The following is a 20,392-nucleotide window of genomic DNA, read 5'->3' on the forward strand; positions in this document are numbered from 1 at the left end:
TAGGTCTTGATTGGAAACAGTGGAAGACCAAGGTTTTAGTGAGCTACCCACACCTCTTTAGTACTTTGTACTTTCAAGAGCTCTTCTCCTTCACATTCCACATTTCACTTCATCCACTAAGACTCTGAGACAGGCAGAGTGTAGATTATTTTCCTTTGAAAAAGGAATAACCATTTACAGAAAAGTTATGTAATTTGCCCGAGCACCAAAAGCTGATGGTAAAGCCAAAGACTCTCTGCTAGGAAGGATTCTAGTTAATTTACTTTTTAAAAAGAAATTCACCTGGTTTACAACTTGTTTAAAAAAATAATGTATAGTACAATTTTTGGAGAGTTTGGATTTCGGTGGAGAGGGCCACTAATATAACTAGTCAGATCCTTTTTTTGCCTAGACAGTCTTTACAAATGACCTATTTTCCAAAGAATGTTGGGTTTACTTGGACATCATACATAATAGCACCATGACAACTATGGGAAAACTATATGTGGACAGCATTGTTTTTCTGGAGTCTTATTTTCTTCTTTCAGCTAAATGCCTAAAGATGCTTCCAGGGAAGGTGTGCTATTACTGATTAGTAGGATATTAGTTACTTCCTTTTTTCTCTTAGGTCTATTTTCATTCTATACCCAGGTTTAATTTGTGAAGTAAATGGTTCTCTTTAAGTTACCTCCAATGTAAGTTAGATAGGAATTGTTTGAGTATCAGCATCTTTGGAGTCACACTAATTTGTCTGTAGATAACCTTGAGCTTCTTCTTAAAAGAGAGGCATGCATTATTGTACAAAGAACATGTCAAGCAATATGCCAGGCCATAAAACCATTCACTTCTGTTCCCACAGTTGATGACACAAACATGGAGGCCAATTTCTCTCACTCCCCTCTCTTTTGAAGTTTGTCTTTTTGGAAACTTTCTCTCGGAAATGTCCCCATTGGGTGCCTGTAGGCCAGGAGCCTCTCCTTTTCCCAGAGGTATGATAAATGAAATGTCCATAAAAATGGTCAAAGAGGTCTAGCTAATGTCTGCTAATGCTACCTGTGCCAAAGTGGATTTAGGATAACAACTCCATTCTTTCAGCCAGCAGCACAGTCCAGCAAGATCACAAGCCTGTAAGGCAAGCACGTCAAACTCAAAGGCTGACACGGGCCAAATAAACAAGGTTTAGCTGTATGTGGGCGGCAAAGGATGTGGTATTAGAATTAAACAGAGCATCTGGTGCACATGGCCAGAGCATGTAACAGGAATTTTCTTCAGAAGTTGTGAATCATCCCAGCCATGTTTCAGATCTCAGGGTAAAGTTGAAAATCCATGGGCTCATTTTCTTTCTTTCTGTGTCCTCTCAGAGTGGCAAAGCAATTGCAATGCAGTGTCATAGGACAAAGGCTCATAAGTAATGTTTTCAAATGGCACCTGGGATTTGTGGAACTGACAATTGCTGTCCAGCCTCTGACACATCAAATTATGGATGCATGAGAAGCTAGGCATTCTTGACTTGAGCTGATTGAACACTTGTGGACAAGAAAAACTATATGTATTTTATTAAAAAAAAAATCTCCACTTCACCATGAGGATCAATAGCATTTAAAGTGTCTAACAGACACAATGTGAGAGTAGTGACAACACACCTCAGCAGAGGACTTGGAGTCTCCTAGGTCCATTCACTGTTTGCTTAGGGGACTAAGGGAGGCCAGACAGCTTTGCCAACAACTCACGCTCAGGAGTGCCCAGTGGATGGGCCACTGGAGGCAGGCCCAGCCCCTGAAGACCTGCTATGCCCAGGCTCATGACGCATCAGCAGAAAGAAGGAAAACGTGGTAGAAAACTTCAGGGCGGGGATGGGAAGTGAAATTATGATGCAGGAAATGCTGAGGCACCAGATGAGGCTCAAAAGAGAAAGTATAATGGGGGTCAAGGCAGAGGTTACATTATAGCAGTCATAGAGCTTAAATGCACATTATATTTAATTTCCTTGATAGATTTAATTTTTTAAATCTGATAATCATCTAGGGAAGCCATGTGCCTTACCATCCAGGGACTGCAGGGGTCATTTTTACCAAGATGACCAGGGACACCAAGAAGGCAAATTTGGGAGTAAAATGTATGCATTTCTAAAAGTTCCCACTGACAAGCCATGGCAGGGATGAAAGAACTCCCTAAATTGCTAAGTGTAGGTAACACCTTGGAAGAGTAGCTAAAACAGGATTTAAGAAAAGTCGGAAAGCAAGAATGGCACAGAAGGGAGAAAGGTGATCGCTCAAATTGTAGGTTTGGGGGAGGTAATGATGATGATCAATTTTGTGTCAGGCTGGCTCTCACTATACCAAATCTTTTCATACATAATTTTTGGATTTTCAAAACATAAACCAAAAGAAAATCCATCTTTTGCACCATCTTATTAAAAGAGGACTGTTAGTCCATTCACATTTAGAGACATAAAGTAAGATTTGCCTTGTGGGTGGGGTAAATTGGGTTCCATGTGGAGTGTGGGGGTTTCTCCACAGCAACAAATAATTCTCAGGCACCAGCAGAGTGTCAGAGAACTTAACCCAATTCTGACAGTATCTATTGGAGATATAGTCTCACATTCCACAGGTTAAGGGTTCAGTCCTATAAGATTGCCCCACCCCCCAATATACATTTCAGATGTCAGACACAAGCCCAGGTTACCTGTGTTTCTGACCAAGTGGCCAAGACTGGAGGTTCCAACAGACCCCTCCAACTCAGAATGCCAATCAAAAATCCAGGTTGTCTTCTTTACTTCTTACTGATGGGTTGGGTTATAAATCAGAGGTTCTACAACCTCATGTTTGGGTATGATTAATTTGCTATCTGTGTACTTCCTGTACACAGATAGCTAATAATACTAGTGAAGAATACTACAGCTACATTCCAGGAACTAATTACACTGGGAAATTTTGTTTCCTTATGAGTTGTCAATACAATTTAAGAAGTCCTTCACAAAAAACACAGTATCTCGAAAACTCATAGCAAAGTGCAGGAATGAAACAAACATACAATGGAACTCAGAGAAACATGTTACTTACTTAATCATCGGTCCGTTGTGACATGAGATAACTCAGGAATAGCTTGATGGAAGAGACGCATAGGGCAAGGTACAGGGAAAAGGCAAGGTGCTGCCAGGCACACCACCCTCTCTGCATCTACACATGTTCACCATCGCAGAGGTTCTCCAACATCATCTTCTTCAGTCTTTATGGGGGCTTGTTACATGGTCTTGTAATGATTACATAATTGGCTATTGACAATAAGTTAGCTATTAACAATTGATTAAGCCCTCTAGCCCCTCTCCCTTCCCCAGAGGTGTGAGGTGCTGAAGCTGAAAATTCCAACCCTCTAATCATGTGTTTGGTTCCATGGGCAACCAGAACTCAGTCTTTAGGTACATCCCAAAGTAAACTTATTAACACAAAAGACAACTTTCCCCATTCTCAACTCTTAGGAAATTCTAAGAGTTCCAGGGGCCAGGATTTTCTCTTGGCCTATATAATTTGAAACCTACACACCATCAGGGAGTCCAGTCTTTCAGTGCAGGAATTCACCCATAATCTGGAGTAGCCAATCCTCCTATCTAATAAAGAGGGAATATGCTAATTGACCCTCACACCATCCCAAAATGGCATCACCCACAGCCAATAAGGAGGGAATATGCTAATTTACTGCCCTGCCCTCAAAGATGGTGGCGCCCACAGCCAATAAGGAGTATGCTAATTGACTGCCACACCCTCTAATATGGTAGCACCATCACAGCCACAAGATGGTGGCACCCAGTCCCCTCAGCCCATTGGGGTCTTCTTTCCAATTTAATAGGATATGAAACTAGTCTGTTGAATGAGGGTGCATGCTATAACAATTACTTGAGTTGAGCATACCACTAACATCAGCAGAAAGATAACTATTAATTGGCTTCATTGCTTTGCCCATGAGAATCAAAGATATTTAACTAATGCTGGATAGAATCTCATTATCATAATGCTATGCAACTTTATCCTTGTGCTAATCCTAGCTCTTTGGTCCCCTGTAGGCACACAAGATCTTCCCATTGGCATCAACAGTACAATGATTCCTATTTATTTGTGTTTGTATAGATTTTACAAAAAGCTGAGAGAAACAAACTTTCATCACAGAGTTAAAATATTTAATGACAAAATTAGGGTTTGTTGTCATAGTGAATCATGAGCAGGTGTTACTTGTCTCTAAAAGAAACAAAAATTGTATTTGACATCTTAGAGAACATCTGAAGAATGAACTGCACAACAGACTTTAGGAGTGCCACAATTCTAAAACTGAAAGAGAAATCTATCTTTAATACTCCATATTTAGGGCACTCTGTAAATATTTTTACATAAATGCACAACCTTTGCTAGCCACAAAAGTATTATTAAGACGGATTTCACTGTACTTTGAAGTCTAACACATACTTTATTTTTTTTTCAGAGCTTAAAAATGTTAACTACTGTTCTTGTTACATTTTACAAATACATTTTTAATATGAAATATTAACCTGAATAACTGTATACTTCCTGTACACAGATACCTAATAATACTAGTGAAGAATACTACAGCTACATTCCAGGAACTAATAACACTGGGAAATTTTGTTTCCTTATGAGTTGTCAATACAATTTAAGAAGTCCTTCACAAAAAACACAGTATCTCGAAAACTCATAGCAAAGTGCAGGAATGAAACAAACAGAAATGAAATGCCCTCTACCAAGGTCAGCCAAATTAATTGGTCCCAACTAATGTGAGTCGTTTTAGCAATTTTCTCTAGGTTAGATTGTATTAATACTTTGTATTACAGCACCTTCTACAAAAGGATGTGTTTCACCGTAGGGTTCCTGTGCAAGAGTTCGGGAGGTTGAAGAGGGACAGGGATTGATCTCCTGGCCTCTCTGAGGGATGAAGCCCTACTTAAGACTTTGATACTGAGAAGTCAATGTCATGGCCACAGCCAAGAAACAAATCAATAGAGAAAGCTAATTCAGATAGGCCTTCTTCTAATCCAGGCTATTTCCAATAAGACATAAGCCTAAAACATAAACAGAGAGTGAAGAAAGGGAAAGATGTGGAATACTTATATTTATGAAGAGTAAATATCACAATTTGAGCAGGAAGGAAAGATCTCAAATTTCACAGTATGCTGTGACCTCATCCTCTGCTACTTCAGAAGCAGCTCCCCCAAACACTGTTGTTAGTTGGCAACAAATTGGATTTTTGAGTTTGGCTTATTGTCAGGGTGTTTTAGATTTACCCTTTCAATTATTTATACCAACTATCTACCTCTAAAGCTAGAATCCAATTTGGGAAAATGAATATTTGTGTGTGTCTGAAATGAGGTCTGCAAGCAAAATCTTTTTGGAGTGCTATTTTGGGCTTTTCATAAAAATTATAAATGCTTCTAATGATACTCATCGGATAGAAAACTTCTTATTTCTTTAAACATTTTAGGCACCAAAAGAAAAGTACAAAGTATTATGGTAAACTTCTATAGTTTACAATATAAATTTTACAGAGTTTTTTAAGAATTGGGTCATCTCCCTAAGAGGATTCAGGAATTTGTCTACTGCAAATCCCACCTCCCTTTCGACACATACTGTTTAAGATAATTTTTTTTTCTTCAATAGCCCAATGTTCTATCTCCATGGGAAGTTCTCTATCAGGAGAACTTAAGCTATTGAAATCAGCATAAATAATCCAAAAGTCATCTTACACTGCTATGCAAGAGTCTACAATACACATGAACTCAATTGGCCTCCATGATAGGAAGGGTCAGAAAGGGTCCTGAAGATTCAGGCAGCTTAAAAACCATTGTGCTTATGGGGGCAATGGGGCAATAAGGACACATATGTAATACCTAAAGAAAAACAAATCATTGTGCGGCGGTGGGAGGCTGGCCATGTGTCTGAATGTGCAGTTTGCCTCCTGTTTCAGGAGGACAAAGCATGGCTTTCATGTTTAGTATTTGAATCCTTTAAGAAACAGACCCCCAGGCTCTAAACCCAGTACTACCTCGAGTGATTCAAAACCATACGTGTGAGCCAACTTCTTTAACACTTCATGTTGGTGCTGTTTTATGTCAGACCTGGCAAGCTGCAATTGCCATGAAATGCAATTTGTCTAGAAACCCATACTGAAAATTACATTAAATAAATAGCAATAACAACATCAACATTTCCAAAAATCAGATACCAGGAAACTGAAGGACATTGAGAGGGTATCTTTTCACATTATCAGTTACATAGACCTTTATCTGGACAAATCAATTCTTGATAAACATCCAAGCTTTTTCAATACCAGCTACTGGAATTTGGGACAATGACAAAAACAAAACAAAACAAACAAACAAAAAAAACCACACACAAAGCAGTCATATATACATGCACAGAGGTTTTTAAATAGGCGTTTTCTTCGTTTTTTAACCTCAACTTTTTTAGCCATCATTTAATAGTTTCAAATAATCAGCCTAGAACCAAGTATTTAAACTGTACCTCAGAAAGGAGATTTCTATCTGTGATTCTGATTTGTATTTTTGAATGCTGGTGATGGCTCATGCAATAGATTATTACATAAAAAGCAAAATCTAAGACTGCTGTTTCCCCTGATAAATCCAATTGTTTTTCATAATACAGATTTATTTTTCAGGATATAGCACCTTAACCTTCAAATTAAGAGTAGCTAGGAGACTGAGTGAAACCAATCATGGCTTGACTTTTATTTCCATCCAGGAACAATAACATCTGATGTCACCATTTTAAAATGTCTTCCTGTTTAATATCAGGGAAAAAATACATGAGGCCAGTTTAGACCCAGCTCAATATATCATTTAGTCCAAATTTCACATTCAAACTACCACACAAAAATAAAGTTTAAAAAAGGCAAAACACATACACACACATACACACAATGGAAAACACACACACACACACAAAAAAAAAAAAAAAACAACCCAAAATGAAACTGTTGCTATTGCAGCACTCTTAGCAAAATCATTAGGGAAATATAAACATAACCTCTTCTTTTTTCATATTAACATCTTCAAAAGAAAAACAAAACCCCTAAATGTCCACATATTATTGGAAAAAAAGCAAGTAGAGGTCCAGAATTTTTGTAAAAACTGATGAACAAACTCTTCCATTTCTCTTCAGAGGGTCACCAGGATAGGCAGTTCCTCAACATTTGTGCTTCATGGCAAGCTAAGGAGACAGAAAGGGGAGGCATTATCAGGCAGCAGGAGTTCCATGTGTTCTGTCCCCATGCACATGATGAGAAGCAGCACCATGATCCTGTGTGCTGCAGTTATCACAGTGCCATGCACAGTGGCATCTAGGAAATGTGCAGCGTTTTCCCACATCGTCCATGGAACACTGCATTTGTTACTCCTCCTCACAGTGATTTTGTTAGTGTACGTGGCCAGGTAAGGCAGAGTGCTATGTGATGTTCCCTCATCCCACTGAAGAAACAGTGGAAAAGCCAATGCACAATGAAAGATCCACCCTAGGAACAGGAGGGGTAGACGAACAAAGGCCTTTGGGTTCCTGGGTTACTAGTGATCCAGAAACCCAAGACTCTGCAAAGGTAAGTAATTACTGACATCTCCTAAAGCATTACAGTCAACAATGATAAGAAACAATTTTCAATAATTCACTCAATATCCAACCAGGACATTCAACCAAGGCAAAGCACTTGATTAAACTGTGTTAGGGCTGAACACTAGATCAAATCCAGATGGAGGATGTGGTTTATTGAAATGTTAGATCTTAATAAATGAGAACATCAAATATACCATATCATTTAACGTCTTCCCCAACCCAGCTGGAGCCCTTGATGATATATTTAAGGAAGCGTATGCAGGCATGAACATAAAATTAAATCTGACATGGCTTTTCTCAAACAGATCCTTTCAAAGGAACCCAGAAGGCAGATTTAAGACTGAACTGTAATTCTTCATATGTCCAGAGTCTGATATGAGGGAGTAATCCCTGAATTTGGGGCGGGAGTGACTGGGGGTAGGTGAGAATGGTTTTTGAGCAAAGAGCAGGTGCTTCAATGTAGGAAATAACTTTGTAGAAAGCCCCCCCCCCCCATTTGCATCATGACCAGGGGTTCAGCCCTTGAAGACATAGCAAGGGAAACCCTTCTTATTCCACTCAGAGGTGCTCTGCATCACACAGGAAGATGTCGAAAATACATTTCCCCAGTGAAACATAGGGCAATCAATCCTAGGCTCCCTTTCCCCTTCTTGATGTCTCCAACAAAGAAGCTATGACTTGGGGCTACCACCTCAGGTAGGTCACCTGCAAGAGCAGCACCAACATTTTTCTTGCAGCTGCTGCACCCGGGCCAAGTCAGTATGTGAGTTGGGGAGGGTACTGTGAACCGAGGCCTTGTGTTGCTAATCACTGCAAGACCTCTACAGACCTTCTGCAGTGCTGATACAATAGTCTGTCAACTGTCAGACAGTTGGTGAAGTCCTGAGAATGCCTAGACTATGTGCTAAGTGCTGTGGGTTTTTGCCACAAAGGATGGAGATGGCTTATAACTCCTGACCTCACAGAGTTTATGGAAACACTAGAGGCCTGGTGCATGAAATGTGTTTTTGTGTGTGTGTGTGTGTGTGTGTGTGTGTGTGAGCACAGCCTGCACCCTCTCCAATCTGAAACCCCTCAGGGCACATCTCTCTCACAATCCAGGACTGCTGGCTTCCAACCGTTCACCTGTCTGCCTGCCTAATTACCCCTAACCACTCCCCTGCCAGCCTGATTGATGCCTAACTGCTCCCCTGTGCCCAATTACCCCTAACTGTCCTCCCCTGCAGGCCTGGTCACCCCCCAACTTTCCTCCCCTGCTGGCCCAGTCACCTCTAACTGTCCTCCCCTGTTGGCCTGGTTGCCCCCAACTCCCCTCCCCTGAAGGCTTGGTCCTCTCCAACTGCCCTCCCCTGCAGGCCTGGTTCCCCTCAATTTACCTCCCTTGCAGGCCTGGTCCCTCCCAATTGCCCTTCCTTGCTGGCCTGATCACCCACAACTGCCCTCCCATGCTGGCCTAATCGCCCACAACTACCCTCCCCTGCTGGCCATCTTGTGGTGGCCATCTTGTGTTCACATGGGGGCGGCCATCCTGTGTGTTGGAGTGATGGCCAACTTGCATATTACCTCTTTACTATATAGGATGGTGGATGGAAGTGGCAGAGCCAGGGCTCTCCTTCCAGTGCATCCATTCCCTAGCCACACTGTGAGCCTCTCTGCTGTATGGCCCCACATCATGCTCTGTCTTCCAGTGCTTATACATTATTTAGCAATGTGGGTGAACCATTCATATCAATATAAAGCTGTTAAGTGTTGTGTATAATGAATAACAATCATAAATATTTTATAAATGCTGCTGTCCTATTAGTCGCCGAGCTGTTAACCTTCAACTAGTGGGCTTGTGCCAATTCACCCAATCATTAATCTTCAGCAGTGATGGGGCTGCTGCTGCCAGGCCCTAGTTACCCCTTCAGTGTGTCTGGACCTGCACAAAGGGAGCCCCAGTCAGGCATGTGTGGCCAGCTCAGCTTTGCAGAAATACAACTGGATTGGACATTGTGCTATTTGAGGTGTTTCTGCATAAAGCGCAAAGTGGCATCCTTTCCATGGTACCTAGATTTTTTTTTTTTAATTGCTTGAGAGTTAGGAGCTAGAATATGGAAGGCAGGGTACTGTTGCTTCCCTGATATAGTCTTGAGCTTTAAAATCACAACTGTTTTGTACCTCATGCCTATAAATATCATCTCCAACTCAAATGCGATGGACCAATTTAGAAGAGTCAGAGTTCCTATAGAAGGGGAGTTTAAAATTTCCTTTTGATACCTTTTATTTTCTTACTCTGTCATGGAAAGCTTTCTCTTTCAAAGCCATGCAAACTACTATACACAAATAATATTATTATTATTAATAATAATTAATATTAATAATAATAATAATAATAAAAATCATCATTCATACTGGGGGAATCTTCAAGAGGCCTGGACTTTTGAGGTCCCTTCAGGCCCAGAGACCCAAAGGAAGCACACAGAGTAAGGACACAAGCAGCCAGTGAGGCACATGCCACTTACCACTTCCACCCCCACAAATGCGGGCTTGTGCAAAACAGGGCGGATCACTGTTCCTTTCTGCGAGAAATGTCATTGGAGGATGCCTGGGTGTGGGATCCTGCTCTCGCCTGCTGACGCACTGCCCTGCAGGCCTCAGAGTACTGCACACACTGCAACGTTGTTGTGCTTCGGGGCAGGGACAGTGAGCAGGTTGGTTCTGTGGCCGAGCTGCACTTTCCTAAGGGCTAAGACTGTACCCAGCCCACAGCTCAGGAAGGAACCCCACTTCCTCAAGCCAGGCAGGCCGAGTTGGGGGAGAGGGGCTGCAGGAACATTTTCCATCTGCTCTACAGAACACAAACATCCACACATCTTGATGGCAGGGTCATGAAAGGTGATCCACTAGCTGGCACACCTGGGTCATTGCAGGAGTACCGGGGAAAGCGAGAAAGCCGGAGATCCTGTTCTCTTGCAATCTAAAGGGCAGGCCATGCTCTCCAAGCCAGAGATGCTGCCCTTGTTCAACCAGGAAACACGAAGAACTGTCACCTGGAATTGCCTTTCTCTGCTCGGGCTCTCATGTGTGCACTGAGTCTTGACTTGTAAGTTCAGCCTGCTCTTCCTGAGTCAGTACAGACACATTTGTCTGGGGAATGGAATGCCTGGCTTCCACCTCTGAACTCTCTCCTCACCAGGCAGCCTGGAGGGTTCTGATCAGTGAAAGGACGTCTTCATGGTCAGCTTATATCAGTGGGTTCAAATCAGGAAGCCCCAGTCTCCAGGAAAATAGCCACAGCTTATCTAAAGAGGCCAGTCTCCTCGTTAGGAATACTGCCAATGGCGGTGATTCATAAGCACACATCCCAGTTTGGCCCCAACAGTGTCTCCCTCACACTCCCTGGACAGACACAAGCAGCCCCTCCCTCTCCTCCTCAGAACATCCACGGGAGGGGATGTCACTGGCTGGCATGGGTCCTCCCAGTGCTTAAAGCTAGAGGCCTTTTTGCCTTTGGTAGGCTAGTCGGTTTCTTTTCCGATGGATCCTGCTTCAAGGACTGCTCTGTGTTTAGAAAGCATCAACATGTAGCAGGAGGTCATCCCTCCCACCATTGGAGGATACAACATTGTCCCCTCTGACCCTTCCCATCGCTGTGTTAGGATCCTCAAGCCCATTTCTACACACCCCCCTTCCCATCATACTAGATTCATTATGCGACCACATAGGGCAGATTCAACAGAAACCATTGTTATGGACATAATTATAACAAACTAGAGGCATAGGGCATGGGGGGGGGGGGGGTCCTGCCGGCCAGGCCCTATCGGAGAGGCTGCAAGCTGTTGGCTGGCCAGCCCTGCCCCTGATCAAACTCCAGGTTGAACTCCTGGTCGAACTCCCGGTCGAGGGGACAATTTGCATACTAGCCTATTATTATATGGGGTATTAATCTAGATTTATATGTGATAATATCAATAGATTGGGAGTTTGGAATTCATTCAATTCTCTCAGTAACCTAGCAGATAGGTATTAGTATTAATTATTCATATTTTACTGATGAAGATACTGGAATTTAGAGAAATTAAGCACTTGTCCCAGGGCACTGATGAGTAAATTACTGAGATGATAAATCAAACACAAGATGTTAATCACCACACCATACATACTGCCTTCCCAATTACTTAACAAACTTTCCCAAAGTATCAGGGAAACAGATGACCATGGCCAAGAATTCCGGCCATCTGCTTATGTTATCCAGTCCAGTGTTTGTATAAATTCTTCTGAGGGGGTCGCCCACATCCATGACCTCCATGTATTGTCTACTCCACCTTAGGAAGTGCAATTTCACAGACATCCTTGGTAACCTAGTTCATGGTTTAATCATTAACCGAAGCTCTTGTTTTAGCAGAATTTTATCAGTGCACGATCGCTTGCTCTATTCTTTGGGGTCATACATAAAAGAGAATCCATTCCCAAACTTGAAGACAATTACAAATTATTCCCTTTAGCCTTCTCTTCTCCAAATCAACACTTTAACTGTTTCTCCAGACTTCCTCTGTCCACCCTTCATTTAAGTCACTAAAGTTGCTGTTGCTATAAATGAAGCTGGGGCTGGATTCCTAGCATTTCCATCTCATCATTATTTCTGCATTATGTAGGCTAGAGAAGGGATCAAGGGACAAGCGAACCATAAATCTGAGCTCCCTCCATCTGTGACAGCCACAGCAAGTCGAGGCTCTGGCCTGCATTTCAAACAGATCTGCCCATGTCTCCTCCAGGGAACTTCAAAGGAGCCCCCAAGGCAGCTGTTCAGTAAGGCCCTGTCATGATAGAGAATTGATGACACAATGAAACAGGTCTGTAAAAAAGGGGCTGCAGGAAGGGAAGGCAGGAAGCATCCATTTAGAATTGGATCCACAGTCTGGTCCAAGCCTGAGCCCGGTGCCTGAGCTCGGCTAGAGAGATTTTTCTTGTTATTTCTGGGGTTGTCTATTCTTGTTTCCTCAGCAGAAGTGAGGTTTTCTATTGAAGCAAATCAACCTCCACCCCCATTCCCCAACAAAGTCACCTGAAAAGCATATGTGTAAGGACAGATCATGAGTCTGAGATGCTAACACTTACCAGCGGAAGTTGTTTCTGGAAACCTCGATTTAAATCACTAGCCAGAGAAGAACTGCTTTTTTTATTTTAAACACAAGAAGAGCAGTAAATCAATCCTCTCCATTGTCTGACCAACAGGGACTCTTTCCTTTGGTTTGTGACTGCCTCAGACAGCTAGCTGCCAATAAAAACTCCCCCTTCCCTTTCCCCTTCCAAAAGGCACATTCTTAGCGAGTGTGTGAATGTGGGTGTGTGTACCCACAGTCACAGTCACAGTCACTGGGAAATGCTTTTCTCTGGGTTCAGAGGCAGGAGGGAACTGTGCAGGCAGCTCTGCGCTGGTCAGGCCAGCCTTAGAGGTCCATAGCCCCTAGCAGAGTGAGGCCAGCCCTGAGATGCATCATGCCCTGGGACGACAGCTTGATTTCATATGGCGAAAAGATAAGAACACAGGATGCTGAGCTCATGATTGGAAAAAGACAGCAAGGAAAAGTCAGCACAAGCAGCCCTAAATCCTCTTCTAGCACTGGCCAAGGGAGGAGGGGTGTTCTGGGACCTGAGCTCTTCCTCCCTCCCCACACTGTTCTCTGAGACCTGAGCCCTAAACTTCTGGGCAAGAATTAAAGATGGTCCATACTTCTTTAAGGTCTAAGGTCAGAGATAGGAATAAAGATGCCAGAAAGGAGATATCTAAAGCAGAAAAGAGATATCCAAAGAAACAGGGACAGGAAGGAATCTTTCAGGACTCTGGTACTTACCAAGTAGCAAATGGAAATTGTATAGGGGAGAAAAGGCTTGATTTTGTATCTGCCCTCATGGGACACAGAGGGAAAACAAGTTTCTCAGCATCCAAGCTCTCTGACAGCCCAGAGCTGAGACCTCTGTCATCTGCAGGACCCACCTTGTGTGCAGTTTCTGCAAACTGCTGAGCGCTGTTCTTTAAGTCCTCGGTCTTCTCCTCTGCTCGGCCTAACCGCTCCCCACGCTCGTTCAAGGCCTGGCTCGCTTTCTGCACGGCACTGGACACACTATCAGCCGCTGAGTGGAGGATGCTGTTTCCTGAAGAAGGACAGCAAGAGCATCAGACAATGACTTGGCTGGCCCACAGTGACAGACCCCTGCCAGGGGTGAGCAGCCTGTAAGAGCAGGGCAGGCCACACTATTCAAAGGCCAAGTCAACATTTCTTCTCATTGGGTCTCACTGAATCACTGGCAGGAAAAACACCTGCTGGCTATAGGACCTGGGCAAATGCTGAAAGCTTCTTGTACATCCCCATCTCCATCCCCAACACACCACTCATTTCTACTCTCTTGGCATTCTGCTTATAGAAGCATAAAGGGACTGGGTCCTCTTAAATTTAGGATTTGGCTTGCATGGGAAATGGGAATTCTGATAAGTTCAGGGAATTAGGCAAGTTTAATGGGATATGTCTGGATCGTATGTGCCTTTCCCATTGACCCAGGGTTTAGGTGAAAAACTACAAGAAAACTGGGGGCACAGAACTTTTCCAGATACAATGCTCTGTATTCATTTCAATTCTCCCCTTCCATTTCAATCTTCATCCTTAAAGGTATGGCTCCACATAAGACTCTTTGAATCAACCTCAACGTCCGGAGTAGATGTGTCACCTCCCAACCTTGAATTCTGAGCTGTGGCTCTGTTGGTTGGGTCTCCTTGCCTTTGATCTCTAGTATATGAAATATGAAGCCTCAACACAGCACTTTAGCCAGGAGGTAGAAAACAGTGAATTAGTGAACTTAGCACTCCCAGATTCACTAGAGATGATACCGAGGAAGTTGGAAGCCATCATGTTTCAAAAGGCTAGGCATCCCTGAATCCCACTTGCCAGGACTTGGAAACAGAACTCAACAGTGAAGAACTGGCAGATGCATAAGCCACTGAGAACAAGCATCTTGCAAAATGACAACTGAAGGAAATTTATGGCTGCATTTTGTTAACAATTTGTGGAAGATATTTAATGGCATTTAGTGTAATGGCTTTATGTCTTTGAATAAGTTTATTACATCATTTAACTTTGTACCTGAGATGGATGCATTTAGCCACAGACAGCTTTTAATAGAAATGTAATTTCCTCTTGTCTCAGCTGCAAAGGCTTCCTAATTTCTCCTCTGTGAGAACAGTCTGTGGTTTGTAGAAAATGATCTCAGGACAAGAAAATGCCTTGCCCAGAGGAAGCACTTCATGAATTGTTTACCATTTTTCTTCTTTAGAAGTGGATTTCAAGGGCTTCCACTAGCATCAAAGGAGGGAGAATGGGGGTAACTTAGTATTACTCAGTTGCATCAAGCACTACAATGAGCCGAGATAAATCAGCACAGATGAACAAGAACCAGGGGAAAAGAGGCCCTGGAGAAATCTGGTTGAATGCAAGGGTTGGAATGGAAGGTCTAGGACCTCAGAACAGATTTAGGAGGAGAAATCTTGATCCTTCTTTCTTTCACTGTATACTAGTAACTATGATGACAGCCTATCATCACTGTCTAACATTTCATTAGCTTTTTGTAATCATAAAACTCCTTCACAAATATCTCATTTGTCCAAAAATTCAACCTCTAAAGGTTGAAAGTAGTTGAGGTTAAGTAACTTGTACAAGATCAGGTCACCAGGGACATAGCCAGCACTGGAACCTGGTATTCCAATGACTTTCCCTTGTTCTGTACCTTCCTCTTTGCAGATAGGGTGTTGGTTCTGGGAAGCAATCTACTATACCAGAATTGTAGGCAGACAAGCAAAGAGAGGTTTTGACAGGTTATTTCCCCAGGTAATGCCTGACTGTTTCTGCCCTCAATACATTTCTCTTGGTAAATGAAGAGTTATTGCCCATGTGGCATTGCAAGTCAAGTGTTCTCAAGAAGAAAGAGGGCATTGGGATGGAATGGGAAGATGGAGAAGGGATTGGCAGGTGAGGCGTCGGGGAGGGCACAAGAAGATTTTCCCCCTTTCCTGCTTCCTTCCCCATACCCAGCTTAGTCACCAGAGTCTAGGGAAAGGATAGGGCCAAGAATCTGCAACCTCACAGCTAGGAAAAGCTGCACTTGCAGTGGTCGGCAAACTCATTAATCAACAGAGCCAAATATCAAAGGTAATAATTGAAATTCTTTTGAGGACCAAATTTTTTAAACTTAAACTACATAGGCAGGTACATTGTTATTAACTTAATTAGGGTACTCTTAAGCTGGCCTTTGCTAAAAACTCAAGAGGCCAAAGAGCCACATGTGGCTCGAGAGCCGCAGTTTGCCGACCATTGCACAAAAGTAAAGGGATTTTATAATTAGCTTCGACAAAATGAAGAGGGATTATAACCAATACTTTTCTTTTTACTGTGGAATTGATCCTCATGATGTTCTCAAAGTTCAGATATATCTGTGTTTCTGAAATGATCCTGCTATGCATAAGCCATACTGCTTTCTTGTCATGACTTCCATAAAGTTAATTTTGTACATGACTTCAGATGACACTATATCCTGTTTTATATCTTATGATTTAACCAATAGTCATTATAACTAAAAGAACACTAAATGTTATAACTAAAAGAGGAAACCAAATGCTGTCTCCACTATTCAAGGGTGACACTGTTGACTACTATCAATAGAAAATCTATCTCAGGTTGTTTTTTGGACATGAGGATGAATTTGAACAAATCTTGTTGCCTAAGTTGAAATGACCTCTTCTGGTTTCAATTCTACCCAACTTTCAGGCCCAGTGAAGTCCTATCACCTTCATCAAGCTTCAGGACAATTTTATTCTTCCTTTTCCCTCAACTCAGGGAGAATTGTGCATATCCTTCTGGTGTGCTTTATCATGTACAATCCTAGGCAACATTTCCACCTCATTTTTTCACCTGTAGATGCACTGACTTCCAAGTTGGAATATAAATTCCCTGAGGACACAACTTGACTCTATTGGCCATTCCCTAATTATTGAATTTTCTTCTCTTTATTTGGATCTCCTGCTTGCTTACTTTCTTTCTGAGATCATCTTGCTAATGCTGTAATTTAAGGATTCTGTCCTTGGCCATCTCCCCTATGCACTCTATAGACTCTCTCTGGGACAATTTTACTCAGCTCATGGCTTCAATGGCCAAACTTTTATCCTTAGCTAGACTGTGCTGCTGAGCTCCATCCAGATCCTTATGATTTCTTACTGGACAATTCCAGGTGGGTGGCCCAAACTCATCTTGAAATCAGTATGTCTAATCATGACCCTGTTATCCTTCCCTTCACACTTGCTTTTCCTTTGGGCTCTCCTGCTCGGTGACTAACCTCTCTATCTGCCCAGCTCCTCAATTCAGAAGTCTGGAAGTCTAGATTCCTCCCTCATTTTTACCCCATACAACTAAAGGTCACCTCCTACACAGCTCTCTGCTTTCTACCATTCTCACTGTTTCTGTATCGGTCCAATTCCTCTCTTCTTCAGAGTTATAGAGACAGCCTTTTATCTACCTGTCCCTATACTTCTTCTGGTCTGTCTTCTACACTTTTATAGTAAACTCTTTAAAAGGCAAGTCTGTTTTCCATAGTGACTGCACCAGTTTATATTCCCACTAGCAGTGTGGGAGGGCTTCCTTTTCTCCATATCTTCTCCAATACTCATTTCATTATTTCTTTCTTTCTTTTTTAAAAAAAATATATTTTATTGACTTTTTACAGAGAGGAAGAGAGAGGGATAGAGAGTTAGAAACATCGATGAGAGAGAATCATCAATCAGCTGCCTCTTGCACATCCCCAATTGGGGATGTGCCTGCAACCAAGGTACATGCCTTGACTGGAATCAAACCTAGGACCTTTCAGTCCACAGGCCAACACTCTATCCACTGAGCCAAACTGGTTTCAGCATCATTACATTATTTCTTGTACTGTGCTCAGCATGGCCAGTGTTGAATTTGAGCTGTGTGGTGGCAGAGGTAAGCACACAATAGAGTATACAGATGTCATATTATAAAGTGGTATACCGGAAATGTATATAATGTTAACCAATGTTATCCCAATAAATTTAATTTGAAATAAAAAAAGGCAAGTATGTTACCACCTCCCCACTACTTTGAGATAAAAGTGAGACTCGTACGTACTCTGCTTCTCTCTTTTAGGTCATCTCTTGGAACACCATCCATTTTTTCTTCTATCTAGCATTTTCTAATCCCACACCTTGCCAGAATTTTCACAAAAGTGTCATGTTTCTTTTATCTATATGCCTTTGTACTTCCTGCTATCTCTGTCTGGAACTCTGCTTCTCATCTTCGTCCTCACACTTATTCCTAAATGCTGCAATACACTCCAGACCTCTTTTCTAGGAAACCTTATCATATTTAACGCATACTACCCTTGATGCCCCCAGCACACACATCATCATTGTATAATTGTATATCTACACTGAGTGGCCAGATTATTATGATCTTTGAACACATAATAATCTGGCAATATATATATTAGATGCCTGGTGCATGAATTCGTGCATGGGTAAGGGGTCCAGCCTGGCCAGGGGGAGGGGACATGGGCAGTTGGCCGGCCTCCCTGGTTGAATTCCTGGTAGAGGGAACAATTTGCATATTAGCCTTTTCTTATATAGGATATACACTGAATGGCCAGATTATTGTGCATCCAGAGATAATAATAATCAGGCCACTTGTGTATTTGAAATGGCATATTTATTTTTCTGCATGTAATTGTTGGATATCTAGGGTAAGCTCCTTGAGGGCAAAAGCTGTGTCTTTCTCACTTCTGATTCCCAATCCATGGCACTCAGTAGACACTTAATAATGTTGGTTAACTGAGCAGCAAGTATATATCATCCCTCTTATGATTTCTTCATGCCTTAGCAGAGAGTAGGATATGTAACTGATGCTGTCATATGATCTAAGTCCTGAAATTCTAAATTTTCCAAATGGCTAAGGGTTTAGTCTATGTCTAGTGAATTTAACTATCTCCTTTAGAGATTGTGCCAGGAATTTAATGAATTAGGTCAACAAAATGCAAAAGGAAATATGTTTGCTATAGTAAAAGTAAAGAGAATGCTTTTTTTAAATTGTTATTAGTCTTAAAATAAACAATTGTAAAGTATAAAAATAATAGAAGTTAAACAGCTTAATAAATCCAATGCAAGAATGACAGTGGCCTGAATTTTACTATTTCTAGGCATTTAATAAAATATGCTCCTCATAACAACCTAATGTGATGGGCATATCATCATTTTTAAAATCCCATTTTTACAGTTGGGAGCAGTAACATAAAGCGATTTAACAGTGTGCCAGGAATCACACAGTAAACAAATAGCATTGTGTGAACTGATTCTCCATGGGAATTTCCTTGTACTGGATTAATGACACAGTCTGTAGTAACTATATGCAATAAGACTAGTGTAACAATTCCTAATGCACTTCTTAAAGTCATAATATGAAACAAAAGATCCTGTCCTTATTATAAGTTAAAAAAAAACATACTATAGAAAATTTAGAATATACATTATTATAAAAAGGCAATAAAATCATGTCGAATTCAATTGCTTAAAGATGACCATAAATTATATTTATGATACATTTCATTGTATTATTTTTCTGTATATGCTTTTCTGAAACCATACTCTGTATATTTAGTTATATATATCCTATTGTGGGAACTTTCCTATGTCATGAAAATTTGTTTGAAAATACTGTTTACAGTGGCGGAATTACACTATTGTAATTTATTCAACTATTACTCTTTTAGATATTGTTGTGTTTCAAAAATTCTTACTTTTTCAAATAGGGTTGCAGTTACCTTCTTGCATTTACACACACACACACACACACACACACACACACACACACAATCTTTGCCCACATCTCTGTGGCATGCCCTTGACCAGAATTGAACCCAGGACCCTTCAATCTGAGAGCTTATGCTCTATCCACTGAACCAAACTGGTTAGGGCAAGGAGAGGAAAGATCTTAAAAAGCACATGAAATACTCTAATAGCACAAATATCAACATAATTTCTTTTCATTGTCCTAGACTTCAGATTGCATCTTGATAATCAAAATTGCTAATTCTATAGTTAATAAAGAGGCAAATTAAACAGAATTTTGGCAGCTACTTCCGGTGTAAATACATATATAATATTGGAAATGCAAAATTATATATGTATATTTTTTGGAAAAAGTTAGTGGAAAAATCATATAAAAATAAGTGATTGACAAATACATACCAATTTACACTCATTGATGAGTGCAAATGGTCATTTCAGAGCACTCTTTTAAAATGAAATCTGTTAATAGTTTTACTTGGACTACTTCTATCCCACAGTCAACTAATCAATTAGGAATACCTCTTCAATAATAAGTCCCATTTATCCAAACTAATTTAGAGAAAAATCAATTATGGGAAAAATGTGTATAAAGTAGATTTTGGTTCTACTATAATAAACTCTCAAAAATTGGCATGGAGATCTATTATATTAAATCTGTTAACAGATCAAAAAACACTAGTAAATCCCATATATACCCAAAGTGTTGAATAATAATTTATTTTTGAGTAGATTAAATAGTCCCTCTTCCATTCTCATCTATTGTATTAATTTTCTTAGCAAAACCATTTCATAATCAGACATAAAATACACTTAAGTCTGGGCCAGTATTCATGATATTGAAATTAATTGTACCTGATGCAAACTATGGGATTCAGCCAATATTTTCCTTTCTGTTTTTTGCTTC

At 41.2% G+C, this 20,392-nt stretch overlaps 1 protein-coding gene across 3 annotated transcripts in view; it reads right to left on the bottom strand.

The window, feature by feature from the left end:
* Nucleotides 1-6,544: 6,544 nt before the first annotated feature.
* Nucleotides 6,545-20,392, bottom strand: part of STXBP6 (syntaxin binding protein 6) — a 255,314-nt gene continuing 241,466 nt past the window's right edge. For all 3 annotated transcript variants that reach the window (XM_036450614.2, XM_036450607.1, XM_045585078.1), the window contains 2 exons: nt 13,588-13,745; nt 6,545-7,211 (listed from right to left, as the gene is read on the bottom strand). In XM_036450614.2, coding sequence (XP_036306507.1) covers nt 7,188-7,211; nt 13,588-13,745 — 182 coding nt within the window. In that variant the 3' untranslated portion in view covers nt 6,545-7,187. The remainder of the gene's footprint in view (nt 7,212-13,587; nt 13,746-20,392) is intronic.

The sequence above is a fragment of the Pipistrellus kuhlii genome, unplaced genomic scaffold (genome assembly GCF_014108245.1).
Source record: "Pipistrellus kuhlii isolate mPipKuh1 unplaced genomic scaffold, mPipKuh1.p scaffold_m20_p_1, whole genome shotgun sequence".
Classification (NCBI taxonomy): domain Eukaryota; kingdom Metazoa; phylum Chordata; class Mammalia; order Chiroptera; family Vespertilionidae; genus Pipistrellus; species Pipistrellus kuhlii.